Here is a 23,884-nt window from a genome sequence, read left to right on the forward strand (position 1 = left end):
CACAAGACATTGACTTGCACCCTTCTGAAGGCACGGAGGAGACTAATCAGAACACAGAGGGAGAGGGGGATATGAAGCCAGGAGTGGAAGAGAAGAGAAAATGACAAACAATATAAGTGGAGTTGGATGAGAAACAGAGCAGAAGGTTACAAGAGACACGGCAACAGAGAGAATAAGGACAGGAACGATCAAGCAGTAGAGAAAGACGGCAATAGGAAATTATCCAAATTTTAGGGCTATTATGGTATAAAGTATAGATGGCTACCCTTAACTAATTTGGCTCCTGAAAGCACCAAAAAGCCTCATTGGAGACGCTTGCTTGGAGTGTAAATTACATCTCTCTCAGTCTCTCTCCACACTCTTGTTTGTTCCATCACTTGCCCATTGCCCATCTGCCATCCAGACTACAAACTAAGAACTTTCTTTGCCGACCCATTTTGCTCAAGTTGCTCAGAAAGGGGCCGTTGCAGCAAGTGCAGTGAATACGACTGTATGTTTTGCAAGCAAGGAACCAGCGAGGCTTGTGTTTTATGAGACTGTGGGGGACAGTCAGCTATAACAAAGCAGTGGAATTAACCGAATGGATCCTTTCTCCTCAGTGGTCCATATCACTATTTCTCCTCATATTGCCAGCTCTCATCAACATGCAAATGAGACAGGACAATAAAGGTGAACTTGGACTAGAACAGAAGTCTGACATTTAGTTGCCATTTTGTGCATAGAGGGACGAAAAAGCCCAACATATCTGTGGGGAATAGCTCTCTAACAATGGTCTCCCTGCTATGCAAAGTGGAGGGAAATTTGGGGGTTGAGGATGGGAGATTATGGTGGTGTAGTTTCAGGAGTGGACTATCTCCATCCCTTCAGGCCACTCTCTGGTGGATATTTTTTATGTATGCATTATACAATATTATGTAGTTATATCAGTGTGTTCTTTTATTCACTCCCATCAGTACGGATGGCGCACATACACCAATAATAACAATATCTATACCATAAAGTGCCTCTGCTATGATATGTGTTGTGCTGGAAGGTGACTGCGTGTCACATGAGGAGAGTGTTTGCTTTTTTCTCTGCGAGCCAAATCTACCACAAAGGAAACAAGAGAAGGACAGAACACAACAGAGCTTGAGAGTCCCGGAGATTTCACGGCCAAGTCGATACAGAGTGAGCCTCAGAGGTATTTATGGGAATCTATGGACATTAAGCTACTGTCAGCTGCAGAGTGTTACCACTACTATTTGTTATCAGAGTTTTAATTTATTTTTTGTCTGTTAACTCGACTCTTTCTTTAGTAACCGAATGAAAAAAGCTGTGTACTCCCCGACAAAGTTACGTTTTTTTTTTCCTTTATTCAATTTAGTGCGCAGATCTGAGGTCAAGATTGGGTGGAAATGTTGCATTTGATTGAACAGTAGAGGTCAGTTGTTGTATTTAGCCCGCCTTTCACCGACTCAGGCAAATTTTAAATACATCGCTTGCTTGCACAGTTTAGGATACTTTAGGATACTCTAATCAGTGCTCGGGAAAATGAACGTCCCTCCAATCTAGAAATGAGAGAGCAAGACATCTGTTATGTTGTATCAATGTACAGCCTGGAGCTGCTCCACTGAGACAGACTTTGCAAACTCGCTGTGAACTTTTTATATCAAACGAAGCTTTAGATTTAGCAGCTCTATCAATTCAATGGTAGCGTGTCATCTGGGCTGCTCACAGGCCCTATTTCTCCCATGTTTTGCAATTTCTTCAGTAAAGCTATTCATGAGAATGACACCACAAATTAGATGGTAAAAACTCTGCTATGGTTCCAGACTGGGAGATAGAAACCGTTCGCTAATACAGAGCCTGCTGTCTCGAGGCCAAGGAATAACTGATTCCAAAGCTTAAAATGTCACACCACTCAATTAAAACAGCCTATGCTTCTCTTGAGCTTTTTGATGTACTCGCCGAACACTGACTGGAGAAAGTTATGAATATTTTCAGGGACTTTATGTATTTTCAGAGCTATATATGAAAAGGAATTAATTAACAAGACTGCACAATGCTATTTAAAAAAAAACTCTTGCTAGACTGGGCTGTTCTTGTGCATCAGCAGAGCCAAAGTGTAACATTCAGACCGACAACTCTGACTTACAATTCCAAACTATACTGCTCACAGGTATGTTAGAAAGTGCCAACAGCAGCTTCAGTCCTTATAATTTGCACTGTAAATGGAAGTATCAGGGTCCCTTCATGTGTGGGCATTTGCTGCCATGACATTAAAGCAGTCGTAGTTTCCTACCTTAAATTTTTTGGACAAAAACACAGGTTTGTTTTTCAGCCCAGAACATTGCATGACATTCTATTGCTTCACAGCTTGCATACGGAGAAGAGACATGATGCAAGAATCTCTTTGTAACTAGGGGTGCGAAAACATACCAAATTTTAGTCGTGATTTTCAGTCACTATAGAACATGTGAGTATGTTTCCAGACCTCTGAAGTGCAGAAGAGACTTTAGTGTCTGTGGCTAAAAAGTTAATAAATAATAATAATGATATATTAATACTTTTTTTTAAAAACATTTTTGTTCATGATTAGTTAATGACTGAGGCATCCAAGCCAGTAATAAAGCTATGACATCATCACAGACGTGAAGGCTGTTGCAGGTTGACACACTGACTTTAACTCTTTTGCAATTTCCTCTTCTTAATGTGTCAACCTAAAATACAGAGGAAGAACAGTTGCTTTTGTATTGCTGATTGAATAAAGCAATTACAAAAAACAGTCTTTTGGAGATGGAAATTGGTTTACATGGGTAAAATGTGAGGCTGAGCAATGATATGAAAACAAACAAAAACCAAGAGAGTCTATCTAACCAAGTTTGCACAGAAGGAACTGTTTTGCCAATAATCAAACAGTTCCTTGTTGTGGAGAATTTGCATCCTGCTGAATAAGTGAGTTTGCAACCTGCTCCCCTACATGCTTGTCATCTTAACACAAATTGCAATATAATGCATGAAAGCGAGTCAGTGAAACCTTTAAACAAGCTTTTATGGTCTGATGTTTAAATTGTAGTTTATCTTTGTGTTGTGTTTTCTTTTCACACTATTTTATTCACTCTACATCCATATTTCATCACCCTTGCTTCCTGTTTACATGTCTTCTTCAACTCCAGCCCTGAAGGACGAGCGCTTCCAGATGGTGCTCTTCACGCCACGGCTCGTGCGCATCACACTGACCAATGTTAGCGTGTCGGATGAGGGCGGCTACTTCTGCCAACTCTACACGGACTCTACACATCACCAGGTGGCTACGCTCTCCGTTTTGGTGCCACCAGAGACACCTACAGTGGAGGTGAAGCAGGAGGCCGTGGAGGGCGGCGAGGCAGAGCTCACCTGCGTGTCACTGCGCAGCAAGCCGGCTGCCACCCTGCGCTGGATGCGTAATGGCCGTGAGATACCAGGTACAAGGACATGGCTGACAGATGGACTGATAGATGGATAGATGGTTGTGAGACATAAGTGAGGAGGTTAATAAGATGATAAAAGCGGGTGAAGCGGAATGGTGGGGCGATACCACGAACAGAGTGCTGCATAAAAAAAGAATAAATGGATTGCTGATTGATGGGTTGACAGGGTGGATGGCATGTGGATCAGTGGAAGAATGCAGCTGATTATGGTTGGATGGATGGCGATAGGTCGAGAAAGTAGTATCTGGGCAGTATTAGTCCCTTCTGCCTACTCCATTCTGATCCAATGATCTTTGCAGTAAATGGACAGAATCATATCAGGTAGAGTGTATTCAGCAACACTTTTTGAGGTCACAGTCCTTCAAGAAAGGTGCAAGAAGACAGGTGAACAGCAACTAGCATAAATGTTTGAACAGAAAAAAAAGTTTTTCCAGAGTTTGCCCACCAGCGAGTTGTGTTCCTCAGACAGACACACTGACAGGTTTAGAAACATTTGTAAAGTTCCACAGTTTGTGTTTGAGCCGGTTACCAAAGTACACCCAGCGAAGGTTTGCAGAAGTAGAACTCCTTTAATACTTTGTTGGGAATCCTTTTTGAGTGTTTGAAAGGAGTGTGGAGCTCATGAACATTACCATAGATAGTTGTTGTTTTTTTTTTCCTTGGTGGTGGTTTACCAGGCCTACACTGCAGCTGTCTTTTACACATCTTTCAGCTTCTCAGCAAGCCAACTGCAGCTCCATCAGCTTGGGACTTCATTAGAGATTGACCGTATCCGAATTTCTCTACTTTTTTTTAAATGTGGTGCCAACTAATCATTTTTGTTGCATTTGCCTGAACAGGAGGAGGCAGCATATTTTTGTGAACTTCATAACTTTATTAACTGTCTGAACTGTCAAACTAATGTTAGAAAACAAAGACGTTTGTGATGGTGCAGCAGCTGCCTGGATAACTGGATTTAAACAGTGGGATTCCCAGTACCTGGAGAGCAGAACATGTTTTTCTGCTCTCTGCTGAAAGGTGGATTATTGCTGATATCAGGTCTGACCAGATATCAGACCAGAACACATTTTTCTGTCTGTTTAATAAATAAGTTGCTAATCTTCCTGTAAGTTTTCCTCCAATATAAATGCAAAGAGCTGGAGTTTTATAGCTGCCTTTAAAGTGTAGGCTTTGTGAGGTGTTCAGATAACAAAAACTGTTGTAATGATCCAAATATCTACAGTGCGCCCCTGTCTTTATATTTATCACTTCAGAATTCAAAATTCAGCTCTAAGTGCATCTTCAGTGAACATAATCCACCATAACTCAGGTGTTAAAGACCCTCAAGGTTTTCTGCTTTTCTTTCTCTGATGCTGAATCAGACTCTTAAAGATTCACTATTTCCATTCTATGTTGTCCATCTCAGTGTTTCTGATAACTCAATGATCCATCCGCTACTCTTTTACCTTGATCTGACCTCTTTTATAAGATCCTATCTGGCTCGGTTTCTCAGTGTTAAAGGGGCACTCCACTCCACGATGCTTGCTAAAGTCCAGTCCACGAGAGCTACTATCCTGCAACTTTAAGATGCAGCCCTTCTCCTGCACACCTGAATCAAATGACTGATTTCCCTCATCTGCATGTCATTCAGCTCTGCAAAGGAGAAGAATCATTCATTTAGCTCAGATGTTTTCGAGAAGGAATGTATCGAAATGTTGCAGGACAGTAGCTCTTGATGACTGAACTTGGGCACCTCTGATCTAAAAAAAAAAAAAAAAAAAAAAAAAAAAAAAAAAAAATGTCTTTCTGTAGCTCTCAGTATGTTTGATCCAAAGAAATTATGTTTGCTCTCTCTCTGTTATATCACCACTTATGTATGCTGCTTCTTTTTAGCTGAATTCCTCAATATTCTTGTTATGGTTGATTGAGCAAGAAAAAAAAAACTTTCAGAGACAAGTTGCTCAAAGCATGTCCCACTGAGGCTTGTGGTTATTTCTTTTTTATTCTGCTGTATTTCCAGTTTTAGATTTTGAAGAATGTAGACACCATAGTACAACGGAACACATTCGTTGTCAGATGCGTTGTTATTAATTACGTCATAATGTCGGATAGGCTGCCATCAGCGCATGGTTTTTAGGACCGTTAAAGAACTTTTTCTTTTCGATTTATTAACTTTCTCTTTTTGTTTGACCTTCAGTATTTCCTTCATCTTATCTAGTCGCTTCTTCACTATCAGAATATACCTGTCTCATCATTTTGTCATTCCTATATGTCCTCACCTTTTCCTCCTTCCTAAACCTTTCATCTTACCTTTTTTCTTGTTTTTATTTTTCCTTTAATTCTCACTGCAGATAAAGATGAGATGTTCATCAGCACAGTTACAGGATACAAAGGGCTTCAAAAGTAAAAAAGAAAAAAAAAAAGGCATAAAAAAAGCAGGATATGGGTTGTACATTTGCCTGTCTTCTCTTATCTTTTCCTTCATGCCTCTCTTCTCATCTCTTCACTCCTTCCTCCTTTTCTTTCTCCTCCTCCCATCTATTTTGTCTCTGAGTTAAATGAACTGTGACACTAAAGGTTAGAAGCAGATCCCGCCAGATATGGGGAGCACTCTTTAATTAAGACACTATCTTCCAACCGTTTCCTTATTCTTGCTCATCAGAACACACTGCCGTCCTCTCTCCAGCTTCCATTCCACCGACTTTCATTTGCCTGCAGGTTATAATTGAAAAGTCAGTGTGCTATAATACTGATTTCTGCCCAAACAAGCACAAACTCTGAAAACACGACCGCATCAGGTTCCGTTAACTTGGCCCAGCTCTACCTCCCACCCACCTCCTTCTTTCTCTCCTCCTCCCTTCTTCTTGCATCGTTCTTCCTCTCTCATCTTGCTTGACACTGTTATCATCCCCTTTCATGTCTGCTTCCCTTCATAGACGCACACGCACATACACATCAATCACACTCGTACTGCCTCCTTTGCTCTGTCTCTGGGTCCCTCTCTCCTTTTCTTTTCTTCTCTCACCCCTTTACTGTGATGTCCCACTCTCCTCCCTGTCTGGCCCAGTTAAAATCTCAATTGGTTTATGCATATTTTCGCTTTTATCCGTCACTCTCCCTCATCTCTGCGTTTCTCTTGCACACACACGACACTCAGTTGATTTGCTATCTGAAAACAAACTATGCTGCTGCTTATAATTGCCCTGAAATGTAGAAGCAAATTACTTTCCCTTCTCTTGCCCTCTTTTTGTCTGTTCTCCACTCCTCATCTTTCCCTCCACAGGTGTCTGAAGCTCTAAAAAGCTCATTCATCTGTCACTAACTTCTGCCTCTCTGTCAGCACTCTTTTTCTGTTCCCGTTTGTGCTTCTGGCTAAAAGCTTCTTTCCTGCTGCCTTACTTTCTGTCTCCATGCTGTAAAATCTCAGCTGGGGGAGGAAGAAGAAAACAAAAAAAAAAGAATGGTCTTAAATTTTGGCTGCAAACCTCACATGTTCTGTTTACTCCCTCCAACTTTCTCCAGGTGTCGTATCCAATCAGGACAATGGGAAAACGCACAGTGTGTCCAGCACCATCCGTATCCCAGTAGAAAGGAAAGACAATGGGGCGGCATTGAACTGTGAGGCGCTCCACCCCACGCTCAGTGGGCAGAAGAGGATTCGGCATTATCGCCTGGATGTGTATTGTAAGTCCCGGCCCAATTTAAAAAGGAATAAGCATCACATTCACGTCCAAATATTTTTAAAGCAGCCATTATTCCATTTGTGTTATTGTCACTTAGTTCATCACCTCAAAACTGTTTGTTACTTTGTTTTCCTTTTATGCCAACAGTAATTTTGTTTGGGAGCGGGTCAGTTTGTTTTTCATATAATGTTTCATTGTAGACAAAAGCTTCAAGACTTTTCCTAATGTCACTACCGCCTCACAGTAAATCCTATTGAATACAAAACCTTGCATGCTGACATAAATAGGCCTGTAAGCAGGGAAGGGCCCTGGCCCTTAGCAAGGATTTAAGGAGATTAGCAACATTATCTTAATATATAAGTAAATAATTCAATAAACTTTGGTAAAATTCACTTGTACAATAATCCAAATACATCTTATGGATAGATCAATCCATGCCAGGTTGTTTGTTCTAGGTAAATATGTCTGTTTAGGGAAGAACGAGTTAATCAACAATAAAATAAGAATAAAAAACATTTTAAAGTCATTTTGCATTATTTCTGTTTTAAGCCAAATTCTTAGTGTTTGCGCAAATCTGTCAAAGTTTATGTCAGACATCCTTGATAAAGAAAAGTTTGAAATACATTCAGTCTTTGAATATCTCTGAAAATCTTAGTAATCAAATTTGCATCAATTACATATCAGATATTTCTGCCTTTTTGTTTTATGTAATGAGGAACACAACTGGACATTTCCTCCACCATATCGCTTAAGCAATATGGTGGCACGTCTTCCAAGGGTCTGCACTGGATATGAATTGTTGATACATTTCATGCTGCATTTACAATTCTGAAATATTTCATCACCAGTGTTGCTGCGATGCGACTGCCAAACCAAAATCCAGTTTCTGTTTGTTCTCTTCTCATATTTTGGCAGCCAATGTGATTCTTACACCACAATATGTCCATAATTCTACATCGTCAAACATTCCAAGTGCATAAATAAATATTTACTGTCAGTGCTGATTCATCTTTAGTAAGTGCTTCTGTGTCTCTCTTTGAGAAGTTCATTTGCATTCTGCGGCCCCAAAACTAGACCAATTAGTCTCTGGACTTGCTCTGAGCAAAATTTTGAACAGGATTGTTTTTGAACAAATTCAGCTGCTCGTGTGTCCACTTCTAGATTTCGTAGAATAAAACAAGACAGTTTATAACACATTGGCATTTTTATTCTACTGAAATTCTTTTATTTGACTTTACAAATCAGTGAAATGAAAACCGTTATATCCACTGATCGGTCTGATCAACCAGCTGCTGTGTGAAATCATTCTGCTATCAGAGATCTGAAAATGCTGACGTACAAGATGACAATTCTTAACAAATATGATTTCCTTCAGTGCACTCAGTAAAAACCTGCAATATGACCTGAGCTGGGAGTTAGATCTGAAAGGGAGGGTGGCGTTCTTCCAGGAAAGCGTTAATAAATCTAATTTACACAAGAGCATGTAGCTGATGAGCCGCAAGGACATCAGCCTTACGAAAATTTTAGCTCAGGGAGTTCTAGTAGCATGTATCAGCGCAGCATAACCTCATCATTGCTTCTTTTATCCTTTATTGATTGTGGATTTTACAGCGAGGCATATTCCCTCCTGCAGACAGCACATGTCTGTAAGGTGTATGCTCCATGTATCTACACGGTAAATTCAGAAATGGGAAAGTAAAGTAATGTTAACTTTCAAAGGCAGTAACTAGTAAAGTAATCTCATTCCAATATACAGAAGTAATGAGTAACTGATTAGTTTTTTTGTTGTTTTTTTTTTAGTAACTACCCTAACATTGCTGGTTGACAACATTAGATAACAATTTTGTTGCAGCTGTTTTATTAGATTTTATCTAAAATTTTGATCTTAAACTACTGTTAAGAAAATACTTTGATATAGCTTCAGTTACTTTTCCTTTTAGTTATCTTGGAAACAGGAGACAAATTGTCTTTTTTAGTGGAAACTTCCGCAATGAAAAAACGATTGCCACACATGCTCCCACACAGGAGGTGCCAAGGACCACACCTGTTTTTTTATATACACAAACAATTAGCCAATAGGCAAAACTCTCAATGTGTGCAGATGACTGAACTGTTTATCACAAAGTACAGTGGAAGACATAAAAATTGTTTTAATGGAAAAATGAATGTCTGTATTTGAGTTGGTCACAAATAACAAATTAATCTTAAATCTTGGCAATACTAAAATAGTTGTTGTCTATATAAACCACATGCGGTTAAATAACCACAAATTGAGAATGGTTGTCAAAGATATGTGTTGAATAAGTACAAAATACAAAACAACTTTGATTTCACTATAACAACAAATTAGCACAGTAGTGTGCAAGACTGTTAAAGGTCTCTCAATGGTTTGAAAAATGTCCCCACATGTTACCTTTTAACATAACAGCAGATGTACACTTGTACTGTCACAGTTAGATTACCATTCTGAGAATTGATCCCATGCTGTTGCTGCAACTCGTATAAAGGCAATAAAAATTGTGCAAAACAGAGCAGCTTGTTGTGTACTTCTATGCCCACTCAGAACTAGTGTGACCTGGATTCATAATGTATTGTCCTGGCTAAAAGTAAAAGATTGAAAGCGTCATTGCTTAATTTGACCAGAAACAACAACCTAATAGCCAAATGTGCTTCACCAAGAGCTAAGCTTTAGTTTTGATTAACATCATTATGAAACTAGACATGACACAGACAGCAGATTTAGACTACCCGAAGTGAAAACACAGTGTGGAGAAAGTACCATAGTATACAGAGCAATGTTATCTGAAACTCTTTGCCAAATGACATCATTAAAGCAAACAGTAAGTGCTGGTTTAAAGTCCTTTTGAAGGCATCTTCTCACAAACTAATTTTCTGGATCTAATGCCCATTCTTGTTAATTGAGTGTAAACTGCAGGTTGCAGGTGGGGGTGGGTGTTTTTGTGTTATTTTTAATCATTATTTAGGTGTTGTGAAAAGCTGGTGTGAAAATGTGCCTTAAGAGAAGCATGTTGGATTGATTTCAGGAGGAATATCTGTGAGCCAACAGCTAATGGAGATCAAAATAAGCACAAATATAAATATTTGTTAATATATGAAAAAGGTTTAAGATTCTTAAGTTCAGACAATCTGCATTCTGCTGGTCGGTCCAGTCAGAGAAGTGGAAATAATGACCAACCTTCAGAGTAAATTTGGCTTCTCATTGCTCCCTAACTGAAGTAACTACAGTACAGCAGCTGCTGGAGCAGTCGGCTGCTTATGATAACAGGTGTCTCTACCGTGCAATTGTCAGCTAGTTGCCTTGGAAACATGTTAAATATATTTCCCTCTGCCACCTTCATACTTTTCCCCTGCTCCTCCTTTTTTGTTCCCTGGCTCTTAGCCTTTATTATTGTTTTCTGTCTGTTGCTTTTTCTGTTTTTGATATTCTATATTTTTAATTGTTTCCTGTTCTGAATATAATTGCTTTAACTTTGGATTTTCTTGTTGTCTCATGGACAGTCTCACTTACTACACCTTTCTCTCTGTTTCTCTCCAGTTGCTCCCACAGTCCGAATCGTTCCTCCTTCAGGCATTTTGCGTGAAGGCGACTCACTCAGCCTGACCTGCTCCGTCACTGGGAATCCTCTGTAAGTCTGTAACATGCCTTGCCTTATACATAAGCAGTAAAAGCAGCCAAATAAGTCAGTTGATAACAGATGGTCATTTACAATGTCGACCTGGCAAGACGCTGCACAAGAAAAACAAAGACAAAACGAGGAAGCGACAAAAGATATTCATAAACATGAAGCAATACATTATCTTACCAGTTTAAACCAGTTTTTTTTAAAAAAGGCATAAAAATAGTGCAAATATCCACAATTAAATTTGTGGATAAAGCAATAATCCCGGACTGCTTCCATTACATTTTTTATTGAAAGATGAGATTGGTACATGTTCATTCATTCATTCATTCATTCATTCATTTTCCAAACCGCCTAATCTAATTCAGGGTCGCGGGGAAACTGGAGCCTATCCGAGCAGTCTTTGGGCGAAAGGCAGGGTACACTCTGGACAGCTCGCCAGTCCATCGCAGGGCGATTGGTACACATATCACACTTAATCTAAATGTTCGAGCTATAACTGAAGAAAATAATCTGTGTGAACAAAACTCATTAGTTCATTATTAATTTATCGTATTTTACATTAAAACCTGAAATGATTACATTCACCATCTGGTGCAGAATTCTACATATGAAACTGAATGCAGTTGAACATTTTGTCTAATTTTGTCAAAGATTCCAGACAAAATTATCTTAAAATGGGTTGTGATGAATGTGTTTGCATAAAGGTGTTTTATGTAGGAGGGAGGTTGTCAAGTTCAGACGTAACTCTTACAAATTCACAGTTCCACAAGTGCAAATTCTCACACTGAAACTGAGAATTAAGTTTAAATTCCAAAATCAACAACCAACTTGTGGGTGCACAGATCTACATGGCTTTAATCTTTCTGGTAAACTTTCTCGCCGTCTACTGTCTAGCCTGGTTCCAGTAAAATATTCGCAAAAGAACTTAGCGGTATTAGCATGTAGTTTTCCAGATCGAATCTAGTAACGGAAAGCTCTAAATATGGCTGTGAATGCACCTAGAACATGGGAAGACTGGGGCACATGCAGGATCTGTTGTAGACACAAATCCATTCTGGGCCACAAGGAGCACCTACTTATCTGACCTACCTCAACATGAGCTGCAAAGTTTCCATTAAAAATTAATGGAGTCAAACAACAAAATCAAAGTACTCTAAATGCATCATTGAGAGACCACCTCATCTGTCTCTTTTTACAATAATTTATGCAGCAGTGGTTGATAAAAATGGTTGTTAGCACACTGCCAGGCTGGGTCCCCTGTGTAGTTCCTAGAGACCTCTCTGGCCTCGATGTCCAGAGCTGAGACTTGCAAGCATTTGGTCATTAAACTAGTATATTCATATGACATCACATTTACAACTAAATGTGAAGCATCAAAGGCAGAGGGAATGTGTTGTTGCAGAATATGATTCATGCATGTACCCCATAGATGTGCTAAAGGCAGTCACGTTTTTGCTGAGAATGTACATTTTCACAAAGTTTAAAGCATCCAATGGGATTGATAATTCAGCAACTATTAAGTTTGTAGTGTAACTACACTGTTTATTATGCAAGTATTAAAAATTATGGATATATATTAATGATGTGTGTGTGTATATATATATATATATATATATATATATATATATATATATATATATATATATATATATATATATATATATATATATATATATATATATATTCTTTATGCTGCTGCTTTTCCTAAATGAAATGAACCACTCATTAGCTTGCTAAGTTATTAGACTTGGTACCTTTTAGAAATGGGCTGCTGTGATTGGTTTGTTAGGGTAGGGCTGATTTAACACTATGCTTGTGCTGTGTATTCTCACAGCAAACCTTTCTGTTGCAGTTCAGTGTTTGCCTGCATGTTGTTTTTATTTTGATAATGCCCATCATTACAGTTGTATGTAATCTATAGTCAATATGATTAAAAAAATTGAAACAGCAGGGTCCATTTGTAAGCAGTTACTGCATCAGATGTGGGGCATTTTATACTTCAGCTACTGAGATACACATCTCAAAGCTAATGTACATGCTCTAAGTTATTAGCAAGAAGCCAAAATTGAAGTCATGCTGTTTTGCACACAACATATGTAGCTGGTGTAAGGGTAGCTCAGACAGCAAAGCTGGATTAATTTAACACCAATCACTGATTCCATTTAAAGGCAGAACATGTCAGATCCAATCTTTTCACATCAATTCTGCCTCCAAAAACTCAAGATGACAGGAACCAAATGACAAACACAAGGCCACAAGACAATGGTCCTCAAACCAGTGGGTGGCGATATGCTGGTCACTTTTGCTGTGGTATGGATTGCAGTGTTATTGGTATGATGCAGTTGCTGTTACAGATGTTAAACTTTAGAGGTCAGACTTAAGGATCAGGTTTGTGTTGCACTGCTGCTATCTGTATGTATTCATCTCTAATATGATCTTTCCAAACTGCAAATGATTTATAACTAATGCAAAGTGTTGCAGTTGGTGCATAGATTTCAGTATGAGTTGAGGAAGAGCTGTCTGAGCCTCTTCCTCAAAATTATACCTATTCTAACAGAAATATTTATGTTTACCCCTTAACGTTCACACAGACAAAAAGACCAGATAAATATGTTTCTCTGTGTTTTTTTTTGTTTGTTTTGGACAGGAACAAACAGATTAAAGAGATTTTAAAAGATAATAATAATTTTACAACAGTTGGTTGAAATTTGAAGCAGTGATGTTATAACAAATACTTATTTTGGGTTTTAAATACCCAAACCAATTGGTAGAGATGACTCTGGCAGGTTCATGTCCACAATTATTTTAAGAAATTCATCACAGTCACAGCAAATATACCTCCATCAAATTGTAGAGGGCATCTCCGTCAGGACCTTAAAGGGTTAACAGATTGTTACCTAAATTTCTTCATCCTTTAATTTAGTACAGCTGCAGCAAACTGTATAGGTGGAATGTTGATTCAATGAGAAATATGGGAAAATACAAAAGATTTCATACTGATGCCTCACAAGAACGTGGCACCATTACACTATCTACTTGACTACCACCATTGTGAATAGCGAACATTGATCCTCTCTGACAAGAGTGTGTCCTTAATGCAAGCTTCAGTGAGGCTAATGTAATGTAAGGCTCATAGATAATTCTCATTTTTATCCACAAAAACTGAAAAAAAATAGCTGTTTTTGAATGTAATCCATAAGGAGTCCAAGCAGAAGCTTTCCAACAACTAACATCAACTCACAAGTTACCGGGTTTTTTTTATCCCAACATTAAATCTACCTGATGCATAACTCATTCTCATACACAGGAGAAGGCCTCAACATTTTAAAAAGCAAAGATGCTTATCGCTATTTCGCTGCTGGCTTGGTAACCTAAATATATGGCATCTCAAGAACAAGATACCTTTGTTGCAGCAGAGTAATATCTAAGCTAAGCTAACAACTGCGACCTCTTCATACATTCCTCAAAGCTCTTCATATTGAACGCTGATCAAATGCATCTGTTATACAAGGTGTTGAATCAGTTCTCACTCTAATCTCAATTTTATTAAATATTTGTACAAGACATCAAACCCAGTTAACAGGAGCTAAGGCTTACTCTTCTGACTTGCATTTAAACCTTCCTTTACATGAAATGTACACTGCACAAATTGACAGCTACTTGCAGTCGGCGTCCAATTAGCCCTCCGGATCACTGAGAGCTATCGCTGGCAACGTTATTCTTCTTATGGTAAGCGATCGAAAGAAATACCTGGGTTTCCTCGCTTGTTGTCACACTCAACTGCACAACATATGGAGGGCTTCTCCGACAACCTGAGTAAGTCGCTTAAGCACGATACTATTACAGGTAATCAATATACTGACTAGAGTTTGAGAGTGACGAAGCGCGTCTGTGAGGTCAGCTGCAATGTGTCAATACCTGTAAAAACTTTATCTTTCCACTATCATGTCTGTTGTAGATATTTCTTCAGACAGACAAGTTAAGATGGTAAAGCTTTGGTGAATTAAAAGCTAGACAGAAGAAAAAGGTCAAGCAAAGCTTCAAGCAATCATCTAGGAGACATATGGTGGTACATGCCAATGAAGCTGTGACTCAAAGTTTGATCAAAAAGCAAGGATTGGTAGCAGCTGTGCTGTCACCTGACATTTCATGTTTGACAGATGGGTGAAAACCACCTGATCCATATTTTATTGTATGAAAGACAAAGATGAAAACAGCTTAGGACTTCGGTTACTTGAAGTGTGTGAGAAGATAATAGACAATGAATATATATATGTATATATATATGGTTGTGTTAAAGACTTTCTATGTGGGATACTATCACCACGCAGTAGTAAACAAGTTTAAAAGCTATCTATGAAATATAGATTTTACTTATTTATATTGTTTACAACAGTATTTGCAAGCCCTTTGTGCACTTTCCAGGAGGGTATTGGGTCTTAAGCTCTTAAACCCTCCTCTAGATGGTCCGTCTGTCTGTGGGCATCACGTCCACTGAAGCTCTTCAGTCAAGCTTCAGGCAGCCAAAGAGTGTGCATGTGAGTGTGTGTGTGTGTGTGTGTATATGTGTGATGACTTTAGTGAAATCCCCACTGCTAGAACTGGCTGAGAAGCGTATTGGCTGTACCCTCTCTGAGGCTTTGTAATGGTTGACTGGGGACTCCATGTGTATGTATGGCTGTGTGTGAGTGTGTGTTTGGGTGACAGAGAGGGATGGACTTTAGGCAGTGTTGGACTCTGACCCTCATCTCATGCTGGACCGCACACACTCACACACAAATCACAGCACCCTCGTCACCCTCACGTTCACTCCATGGCCCTGTTAACCGCTTGTTAAGCATTAATGACCAATTATATGCCACTTCCTTTTTGGTGAAGGAGTACACTCATCTGGCTGTTATTAGGACTTTAGACGAGGACGATGCCTTGTCCTTTTGCTTGATTATCTGCCTTTTTGTGTGTTAGCTCTACAAGGGATTGCAGCGTGGGGAACTAGTGTGTAATGTGTGTGTATGACTTGGCTAGAGAGGAAGAGGAGATTTTGTTACGCATGTCTAGTGTGTGTTGGAGAGGTGTGAGTGTGTGTATATGAGTGACTATGCAAGAAAGCGGTTTAATTAGACTTCCTAAGGGATTAGAACCCAGATGAGTCAGGATTGTAATCTGGCCAGAATGACATGAGCCATGACACCCAGCCAGAAACACACACACACACGCTCACACTCGGATTTCTTCAGCAGGATGTCTCTGTAATCCTCACACCTCCTCTGCTCTGCCTACCCATCTTTCATGACCAATTCATTTTGTTCGCCTGCTCCTTCCCTCATCTCCCACCACACCATGTCCTCCTCTTCCTTTTTTTCCTCTCTATATTCTGACACTCTTTCCTCTTGCTTTTGTCTTTTTTCTCCCCACCCTGCACACCTGACACCCTATTTCTCTCTCATCTGCCCTTCTTTACCCCCTGCCAACTCTTTCACACCATCGCTGCTCTCTGACCGTCCATCGCCTCATTATTTTGCAGAATTGAGACCCCCGTTGCCATTGGCGCCTTCTCCTAGCCCCTTTTATTCTGTCTCCACATGTCAGCTACCCCTTGTGAGCTTCTTTACCTTCCTTTTCTTGCCTATTTTTACATCATTACTTTGCTTCAAAACATTCTTTGTCACTTTTGCATGTTCAAAATTATTTAGCTCATCAGACAGGTGTCAATCTTCTGTCAGTATTCTCTGACAGGAAGCTCTTTTTTAGAGGTATTGTACACTCAGTATTAGCTGTTAATTCCAAATGAACATTTTTGTTTTGTTTTACCACACTTATAATCATTGCTGTGGAAGATTTTTTCCAAAATGTTCCATTTAAGTGTGAAAAAATTGCATTTACATGTGAAGTTAGAGATGCAAGCTGACAAAAGCATTTATAGTTGTCGCCAACTTCCATACTGATGCACTTACATACACATTACACCACATATTCAAAAAGTACTTGATGTCTCAACTCAGCGTTAAAGCCGTGACATGGTGTCAGATGTGTAGGCCAAGGTTTAACATAGCGGGGGGTTCACATGACTTGTCTTCAAGGGGAATCCGTTACAGCATGAATATTTAAACATAAATTTTCTAACATCTAAAACATATTTGTTATCAAAATATTTTTCCTCTCTTTTATTAAACTGAAAGAGATAATGTTGTAGACAGTGCCCTAAGAAAACAACCACTTTATATTGCAAACATCCACACAGGCCATGTTCTCGTTTAATGAAGGGGAAAAAGAAAACAATAAGTCTTCGATAATTTAATTGATTATAGTTAAATAAATATAAATAATAAATTAAATATTAAAACAAATATTTAAAATCGTTGCCCTCAGTTCTTTAATACTGTTCTCACAGTAAAACTGAGAGTTTATTGCCCTCTCCAAACAATCTTGAACAATAAACAAAAGGTTACTGAAACTGCGCTTTCCAATATCTGGGTAATTGGATGCATAAGGTTTCTCCTCATATGAGTGGACGCTTTCTTCACAACACTACTCCAAGGCATGGCAGACTGTAAAAAATCATGAACTCTCCTCCAGAACTTTCTATGACAATGGCAAAAAATCAAGTCAAGTTTGATTTGGAGCATCACTTGGATCAGTAACTGTTAGGCAATCTGTAAATTCAATTGCTGCCAAATAAGGTCATTAGGAACTTGTTACATTCATCAGAAGTATATTCAAGTTTCATGCATTTTAAATTTGATCCTAATCCATATTTGTGTCACTATCTGATAGATCAAGTGAATCAAGTATGTAAAAAAGATTTCATGCACAGAGCGCATCAGTATTTTCCCTCCTAAAACTCATTTTGACATCAGATTATTGTCAGAAACTGATGAAGAAATATTAGTTTTGAACAAACCAAAGATGATTTGATGGGTTCATTTGAGCATAATCAAATAATATTCTCCCTCTATCTTTCTTTCACAGGCCCAGAAATATTCAGTGGTCCAAGATAAATGACACCTTACCTGAGAGGGCAGAGATTTCTGGGCCCACTTTTCAGATTTCCCGTCTCAGCCAATCACACAACGGGACGTACTTGTGCCAAGCCCAGAACAACTTTGGACGAGCTGCCGATCATTACACTCTGTTGGTGTATGGTGAGTAAACCAGCAAAAACTTTCCTACGTTGCTTCTTTCTCTCCACAATTATTACTTTGTACCCAATTGTTAACCGTTCCTGAAGAATTCTGTGTTCACTGCTGGACTTGTTACCTTAATCAATTTTGTTGTTTGATGACATATTTTGAGAGCTCTGTTAAATTTTATTGATGGTTTCATCTCCCCAGTGTTTTTTTTGGAGCCACGCTGGCACCAAGCAGAAGACCCATTAAACCCTGATGCACCTTTTATGTTTGTTTTTTTTCTTCTTCTTTTTCAATTTATAGCTTTATTTTTTATCCTAATTCAGACACAACACGTCATGTTTACTGATCCTCCTGTCTAAATGAATTTAATAGCAATATAGATTCAAAATGAAGATTAGACTGCCACACAGCCAGAATACACTAATTATAATCCTCAGATACTAGTTATTTTTCCAGCCTTATCTTCCTTTACAAAAAATAAATAAATAAAACTATGATGGAGGATAAAAAGAAAAGGAAACAGAAATACAGTTTATCATCTCTGCTGGGGCCCAATCCTCTCCGTAAGGGATCCAGAACAACCTAGATTTTAGAGTGCAATAAATATGTTTTGGCAACTGAATGATTATGACCATTAATACTGCAGGAAGGTTTCGGGTTCGAACAAGAGGGTTAAATTGAGCTTCTTAGAGGGAATTTTTGCAAATTTATTGTGTGCCTGAGAGGCAGGACACAATAAGAATAACACATTGAGATTAAGTGGTGTTAATGAATTTGCATGGTTGTGTTTTTGCATTAGTTCTGTGATGAAGTGGTGACCTGTCCAAACTGACTTTAGGAGAGGCTCCAGTCCCCCATATTCAAAAGATGAAAAGATGTTAACATGGACATGTAGGAAACAAAGATAGGAGACGTTGACAGAAATCCTTTCCTATTGCAGAATCTGTTGGAACTTTTACATTGTAACTCTTGGTAATAAATAAATTATAACAACAATAAAGCTGTTGAACATATGTTGCATTTAAAATTCAGGTGAATACACTTTGTTTGTTGTTTGAGCAGAAGTACCAGAGGAGAGGAAGACATGGATAAAGGGCTTTTGTTGTCTAGCTTTCCAAGATGTTGCACCTAGATTCACTGCTGGTGGCTCTATTCTTAATGAGGGTTGACCCAGATAGGTTGCACACCATGGCTCAAAGAGGATGACAGTGAAGCTTTCAACATTGCACGAAAACATCACTTTTTTTCTCCGGAACTGTGGCAAATTGGCCAACTTTCTGTCTGAGCTGGAGTTACATCTGAAAACGAGGTTTTGATGTGTAGTAATGTTGTGTAATCCCCTCATGGAACAACTGAGTAAACTTGCAGTCGAACAAGAGTGAACAGGATTTTTGAGGTGAGGGCAACAGTGAGGCTAAAAATGCAAGGCAAGATCATCATTAAAGCCTGGAGTCACATTTCAATGTGTTAAGGCTTAATTTCATGTCAACACTGTCACTCAGCAGGTTTGCCCTTTTGATCTCCACCCCCTGGTGGCAGCTTCATGTCATTGCATTTAGCACCTGAATTTGAGATCAGAAGGAGAAGGGAGAACGGAATAGAGATATGAGATGTTACGTAACAATTTCTTCTGCGTTTAGTTAGCACCCCCCCTCATCTATCTATCACACTCACATTACCTTTCATCCCCACACTGACACGCTGCACATTTTTGTTCAGGCTTCTGGTGACACTCATAATGACAGTTTTCCACGGCCACCAAGGGTGGCAACAGTGGCAAGATGAAAGCTGACATCCTCACCCACCATCTCCCTCTTTTCTTCCCCTTTTACACTCTCTCCCTCTTTCTCTTTCTTTTTCTCTCCATCCCAGAAGGTTAAACATGTCAAGCTTTGATGTGTGTTGCCACCTCTGTGGAAAAATGTTCTGCCTTTTCATCCCTCCTCCTCCGCAGCTTTCCCCTTCACCTTTTTCTTTAACAGTCATCATTCCTCATTATGTCTGTGCCCTTTTTCCTCTTGTTTTGTTGTTTTTCTTATTTATTCCATTCTGTTACTCTGATTATCAATAACTTATATGTTATATTTATTTTTTAATAAAAGAAAAATAAAAAAGAAACGCCACATTTAAAGTGAAGGACCAGAAATCCACATAATCTATATAAACCGAGCTCCTCCGTTTTGCACCACCCATTTCTGGCAAACAGCCTTCTAAATCCTTCTGCTGGAGCATCGTATCAGTGGTGCTTTGCTGTACTTCAGAAAGTATGTACTCACCTAGTGGACAGATTATTTCAGTTCACCCCAATCCCAAAGACATCAGTGTTGTTGATGCAGCTGTAATTTTAAGTGGGAGAAATAAAAGCTACGGTCTCTCACTCCCATTCCACGAGCACGGCGAATGATAATCAGGCAAGACGATTCTTTCTTGAGAGATGTCAGAGGAATTTCTTACATTCTGGCTCATACGTTTGTCTTTGCAAATGTTACACGACTATGTTATACAGTTTATGCTAAAAATCCCTGCCAGTGCAAATAATCCACCGTAGATGATTTAATAAGATGTTAGTGACATGCTCCTAAGAATTAAATGCAGCTCGTAAGTCAGGATGGAAAACAAATATTATCCCATGCTGTAAAATATGTTAACATGATTCATAACTCCAACACTTACCCCGAGTGGGCTTCCTTGTTTTGGTTTTTTTTTTTTTTTTTTTTTTTTTTTTTTTTTCATTTCAACACCCACATTGTTAAGTGTCATGTTCTTATTTCTTTCTTTGAAAATAGCAAATATGTCATCTTTTGACAAGGATATTCGCTTATGTCTAATGACTGTTGTGACAGAAAAACAATGAAGTCTTTTTCTGCTTCTCCTCATCTCTTTATTCCCACTGTGTGAGCTTGTTCTCTTTTACTATTCCATTCCTCTTCTGTTCTGCTTTTCTCTCTGCCTTTCCTTCCACTTGTGCTCTATATATGTTTTTCCTCAATATCCTACCTGCCCTCATGCTCTGCCCACCGTTCTCACCTCTTTTTCACCTCCTGTCCACATCCTCTTCTTCTCCTTGATTTTCAAATACCAACAGTGTTTCTCACCTTGCCTTCCATTGCCCTCTATTCTAAGCCCATCTGCACGCCGGGATCTTTACTTGAAGAAGGCCTATAAATGGGTAGAAACGAATAAGCGTGTAGGAGTGAGCAGTTGAGGAAGGGTGGGTAGGGGGAGGGAAAGAGGAAGGCATGAAGGGTTGGAGGGAAGGTGCGATGAAGGGATGAGAGGGAGGACGATAGAGGTCGAATGCAGGTTAAAATTCAGTACTACAGCTTGTCAGATAAACGAAATGTCAGTTGGGTTGCCTCCCAGCCCTCCCACAGGGAATCCCAGAGTGCACTGGGGGAGGAAGTGCGGGCAGAAAGGGGATGCTGCAAGATGCGGGATGAGTCAGCAGAAAAGAAATCATTTTTTCGCAGGTTCAAGAAACAACCTCATGTATCCCTCTCATTTTGTCTCAACCTTCCCTCTGCGAGAGAGCTGTTCTCGATCAGGGTTTTTTCCACATGGAGCAAAAAACTCGGGTAAAACTTGCTGCAGATTTGTTGCAGGTGCCCAAGGCATTTCGACTTTGTAAAGGGAGACAAACCTAATGTTAGTGAAGGAGAACAGAGGGGTGGAAGACTCCCATGGGAGCCTCGGCAAAGACCGTAGCTCAGTTTTATGTACTTGGCCACGCAATTGGTGTGTGTGTGCACGTGTTTTTATCATTTAGAGCGTGATCCTTCTTATCCAACAGCATGTAATTGCATGAAAAATAATTACAAAGAAATCAACTTTCTGCGAAATTTGGAAAGTGTTTATGATGTAAAAGTGAGAAATAATTTTGAATGAATCACATTCACACACACACACACACACACACACACACACACACACACACACACACACACACACTGCACAAGTATCTGCGAATGCAAAAGAGATGTGGTTTCATCTCTTTGCCACCATTGTCAAGTAGAAATTGGATTTTTTTTTTTCTTTCTATGTGTGTACACAAATGTGCACGCATGTGACTGGGGGCGAGAATGTTGCTGATTGTCTGGTTGAAACCCAGAGGGCTCCCTGATGTAATTGAACAAAGCTGCTGCACTCAGATGAATCACCAAGCCAATAAAATCCATTAGGATTGAAATGCAAAATGGAGACGGAGAGAGAAGCACTTGAGGAGAGAGCCTAAGATAGAAAGAAAATCATTTTCGTTTTTACATATAGTATGGCAAAGTACATGAATGTATGAGAGTGGATTTCTGCAAAACTCCAGGATGAAGAACAGAGAGACTAATCATTTCACTCATAGAATTGTTGGAAACAAAGGGGAGTGACAGAGTGATGAAAGGATAGTGAGATAGAGAGGGACAGTAGGTGACCCAAGGATTAGTCTGTCTCCTTGCCATCAGAATGATATGAAAGAAAAACACAGACCTCCTTTTTAACAAAGCTTTACAAAGAACTTAGAATGGGAGCAAAAATGTAAAAAGGGTGGGAGTCTTCCGGTAGAAAAAGCTAGTCTGAGCTAACTCAGTCAGTTTTCAGAGCTCTTTTGTTCCACACATGACAATTTGATGTCCACATAAATTTTGAATGACTCCTCAGTTGAAAAGATTTGGCGTTCATGCCCTCAGCAGTGGACCTTCTACTACTGCTGAACATTCAGCACACTGATAGACAACTGGAGAGACAACCACGGCTTTGGGTAAGGCCTATATAATAAGGACAGTTGAACATGAAAGAATCCAAAATGGTGATGGCAGTAACCTCAGGCACACTACTGCAAGAATGAGATACAAGCAGAAACGTCATTATCGCAAGTGCCGCCTCATCCATCCCTACAAATAACATGGGCTGCGTGCCTGATTGGCAGACGTATAGTGTTAATGAATAACAATATGATGTGGAAAAAAGGACGCTATCGGCCAACAGAGCGACAGCTGTATGGCATTCCTCTTAATTAAGCTGAAGAGAGGCAGCAAGGGAACATCGTCACAGAGGAAAGAAACTAGAGAGCCAGCTGAGGCAGCCAAATGATGGCTAGTGAAGGCATGGGGTGCAAATGAGAGACTTGTGTCTGGCTGGTGAAGAAGGAGCAAAAAGTAAGGGGAGGAGATGGTGGAAAAGAGATATGAAAAAGTTGGAAAAAAGTGACAACAAACAGTTTTAGGGTTGGAAATGAATCATTATCCAGTTAATTAGAGCAGCGACCTCAGCTATTAATCTTCAGACCAGATGACACATGCACACACAAACATGCACCATTTAGAATATGAACTCATAAAGGATTCGCCCAGTTGGGTAATTTTTGTTCATATCCAATTATCTTTATTTGTTCCGTTCTGCCTTTCACTCTTCTTCGTCCTTTGTCTTTCTCACAAAATGCATCATGTACATTTCTCTCGGAGAGAAGAAGACAGAGTCTGGCCTTGAAGAAAGAAAAAAGCAGGAGGGGAAAGTATAGTGCTGACATAAGAAGAGCGCAAAAAGAGATTGATGATCTCAGGGCCAGTGGGAGAAAGGGAGAGAGACAGAGGAATACTTACCAATAAATTACTCCTGAGCAGAAAGGGCAGCGTATGTGTGCATATGTGTGTGTGCGTGTTGGTAATTATGCGTTTCCATGTAAGACCGTGTATTCAGAAGAGGTCTATGTGCGCAAAAGATTATATTTGCCTGTATTTCAAAATGAGCTGGGTGATTGTGTGTGTGTGTTGTGGCCTCTCACTTTGAAAACATAGTCTACCTCGCATGCTGCAGCTTCTTGGAGATTGCTTGATGAAGTGGCATTTTTCACTGTGAAAGTGCTGATGTGCGCCCGCAAATACACACACATTCATGCCCACGTCTCCATCTCCTTCTTAGTTCTTGTCAGCCATTATTTTTGTCTTTAACAGCAATATGAACCTGGATCTTTCCACCTCTCAACATGCCATTGTGTTTTTGCCATTGATTTG

The 23,884-nt window shown here is 39.5% G+C and overlaps 1 protein-coding gene across 3 annotated transcripts in view; it reads left to right on the top strand.

Annotated features, from left to right (window-relative positions):
• cadm4 (cell adhesion molecule 4) overlaps window positions 1-23,884 on the top strand; it is a gene marked incomplete at its 3' end in the record, with an annotated part of 162,320 nt that overhangs the window by 130,466 nt on the left and 7,970 nt on the right. For 2 of the 3 annotated variants that reach the window (XM_079240802.1, XM_079240801.1), the window contains exons 3-6: window positions 3,156-3,443; window positions 6,951-7,112; window positions 10,668-10,758; window positions 17,725-17,897. In XM_079240802.1, coding sequence (XP_079096928.1) covers window positions 3,156-3,443; window positions 6,951-7,112; window positions 10,668-10,758; window positions 17,725-17,897 — 714 coding nt within the window. Of the gene's footprint in view, window positions 1-3,155; window positions 3,444-6,950; window positions 7,113-10,667; window positions 10,759-17,724; window positions 17,906-23,884 lie in introns of those variants that run through there. The other variant, XM_079240803.1, reaches the window with a different exon arrangement.

Source organism: Telmatherina bonti (genome assembly GCF_933228915.1).
Source record: "Telmatherina bonti genome assembly, chromosome: 5".
Classification (NCBI taxonomy): Eukaryota; Metazoa; Chordata; class Actinopteri; order Atheriniformes; family Telmatherinidae; genus Telmatherina; species Telmatherina bonti.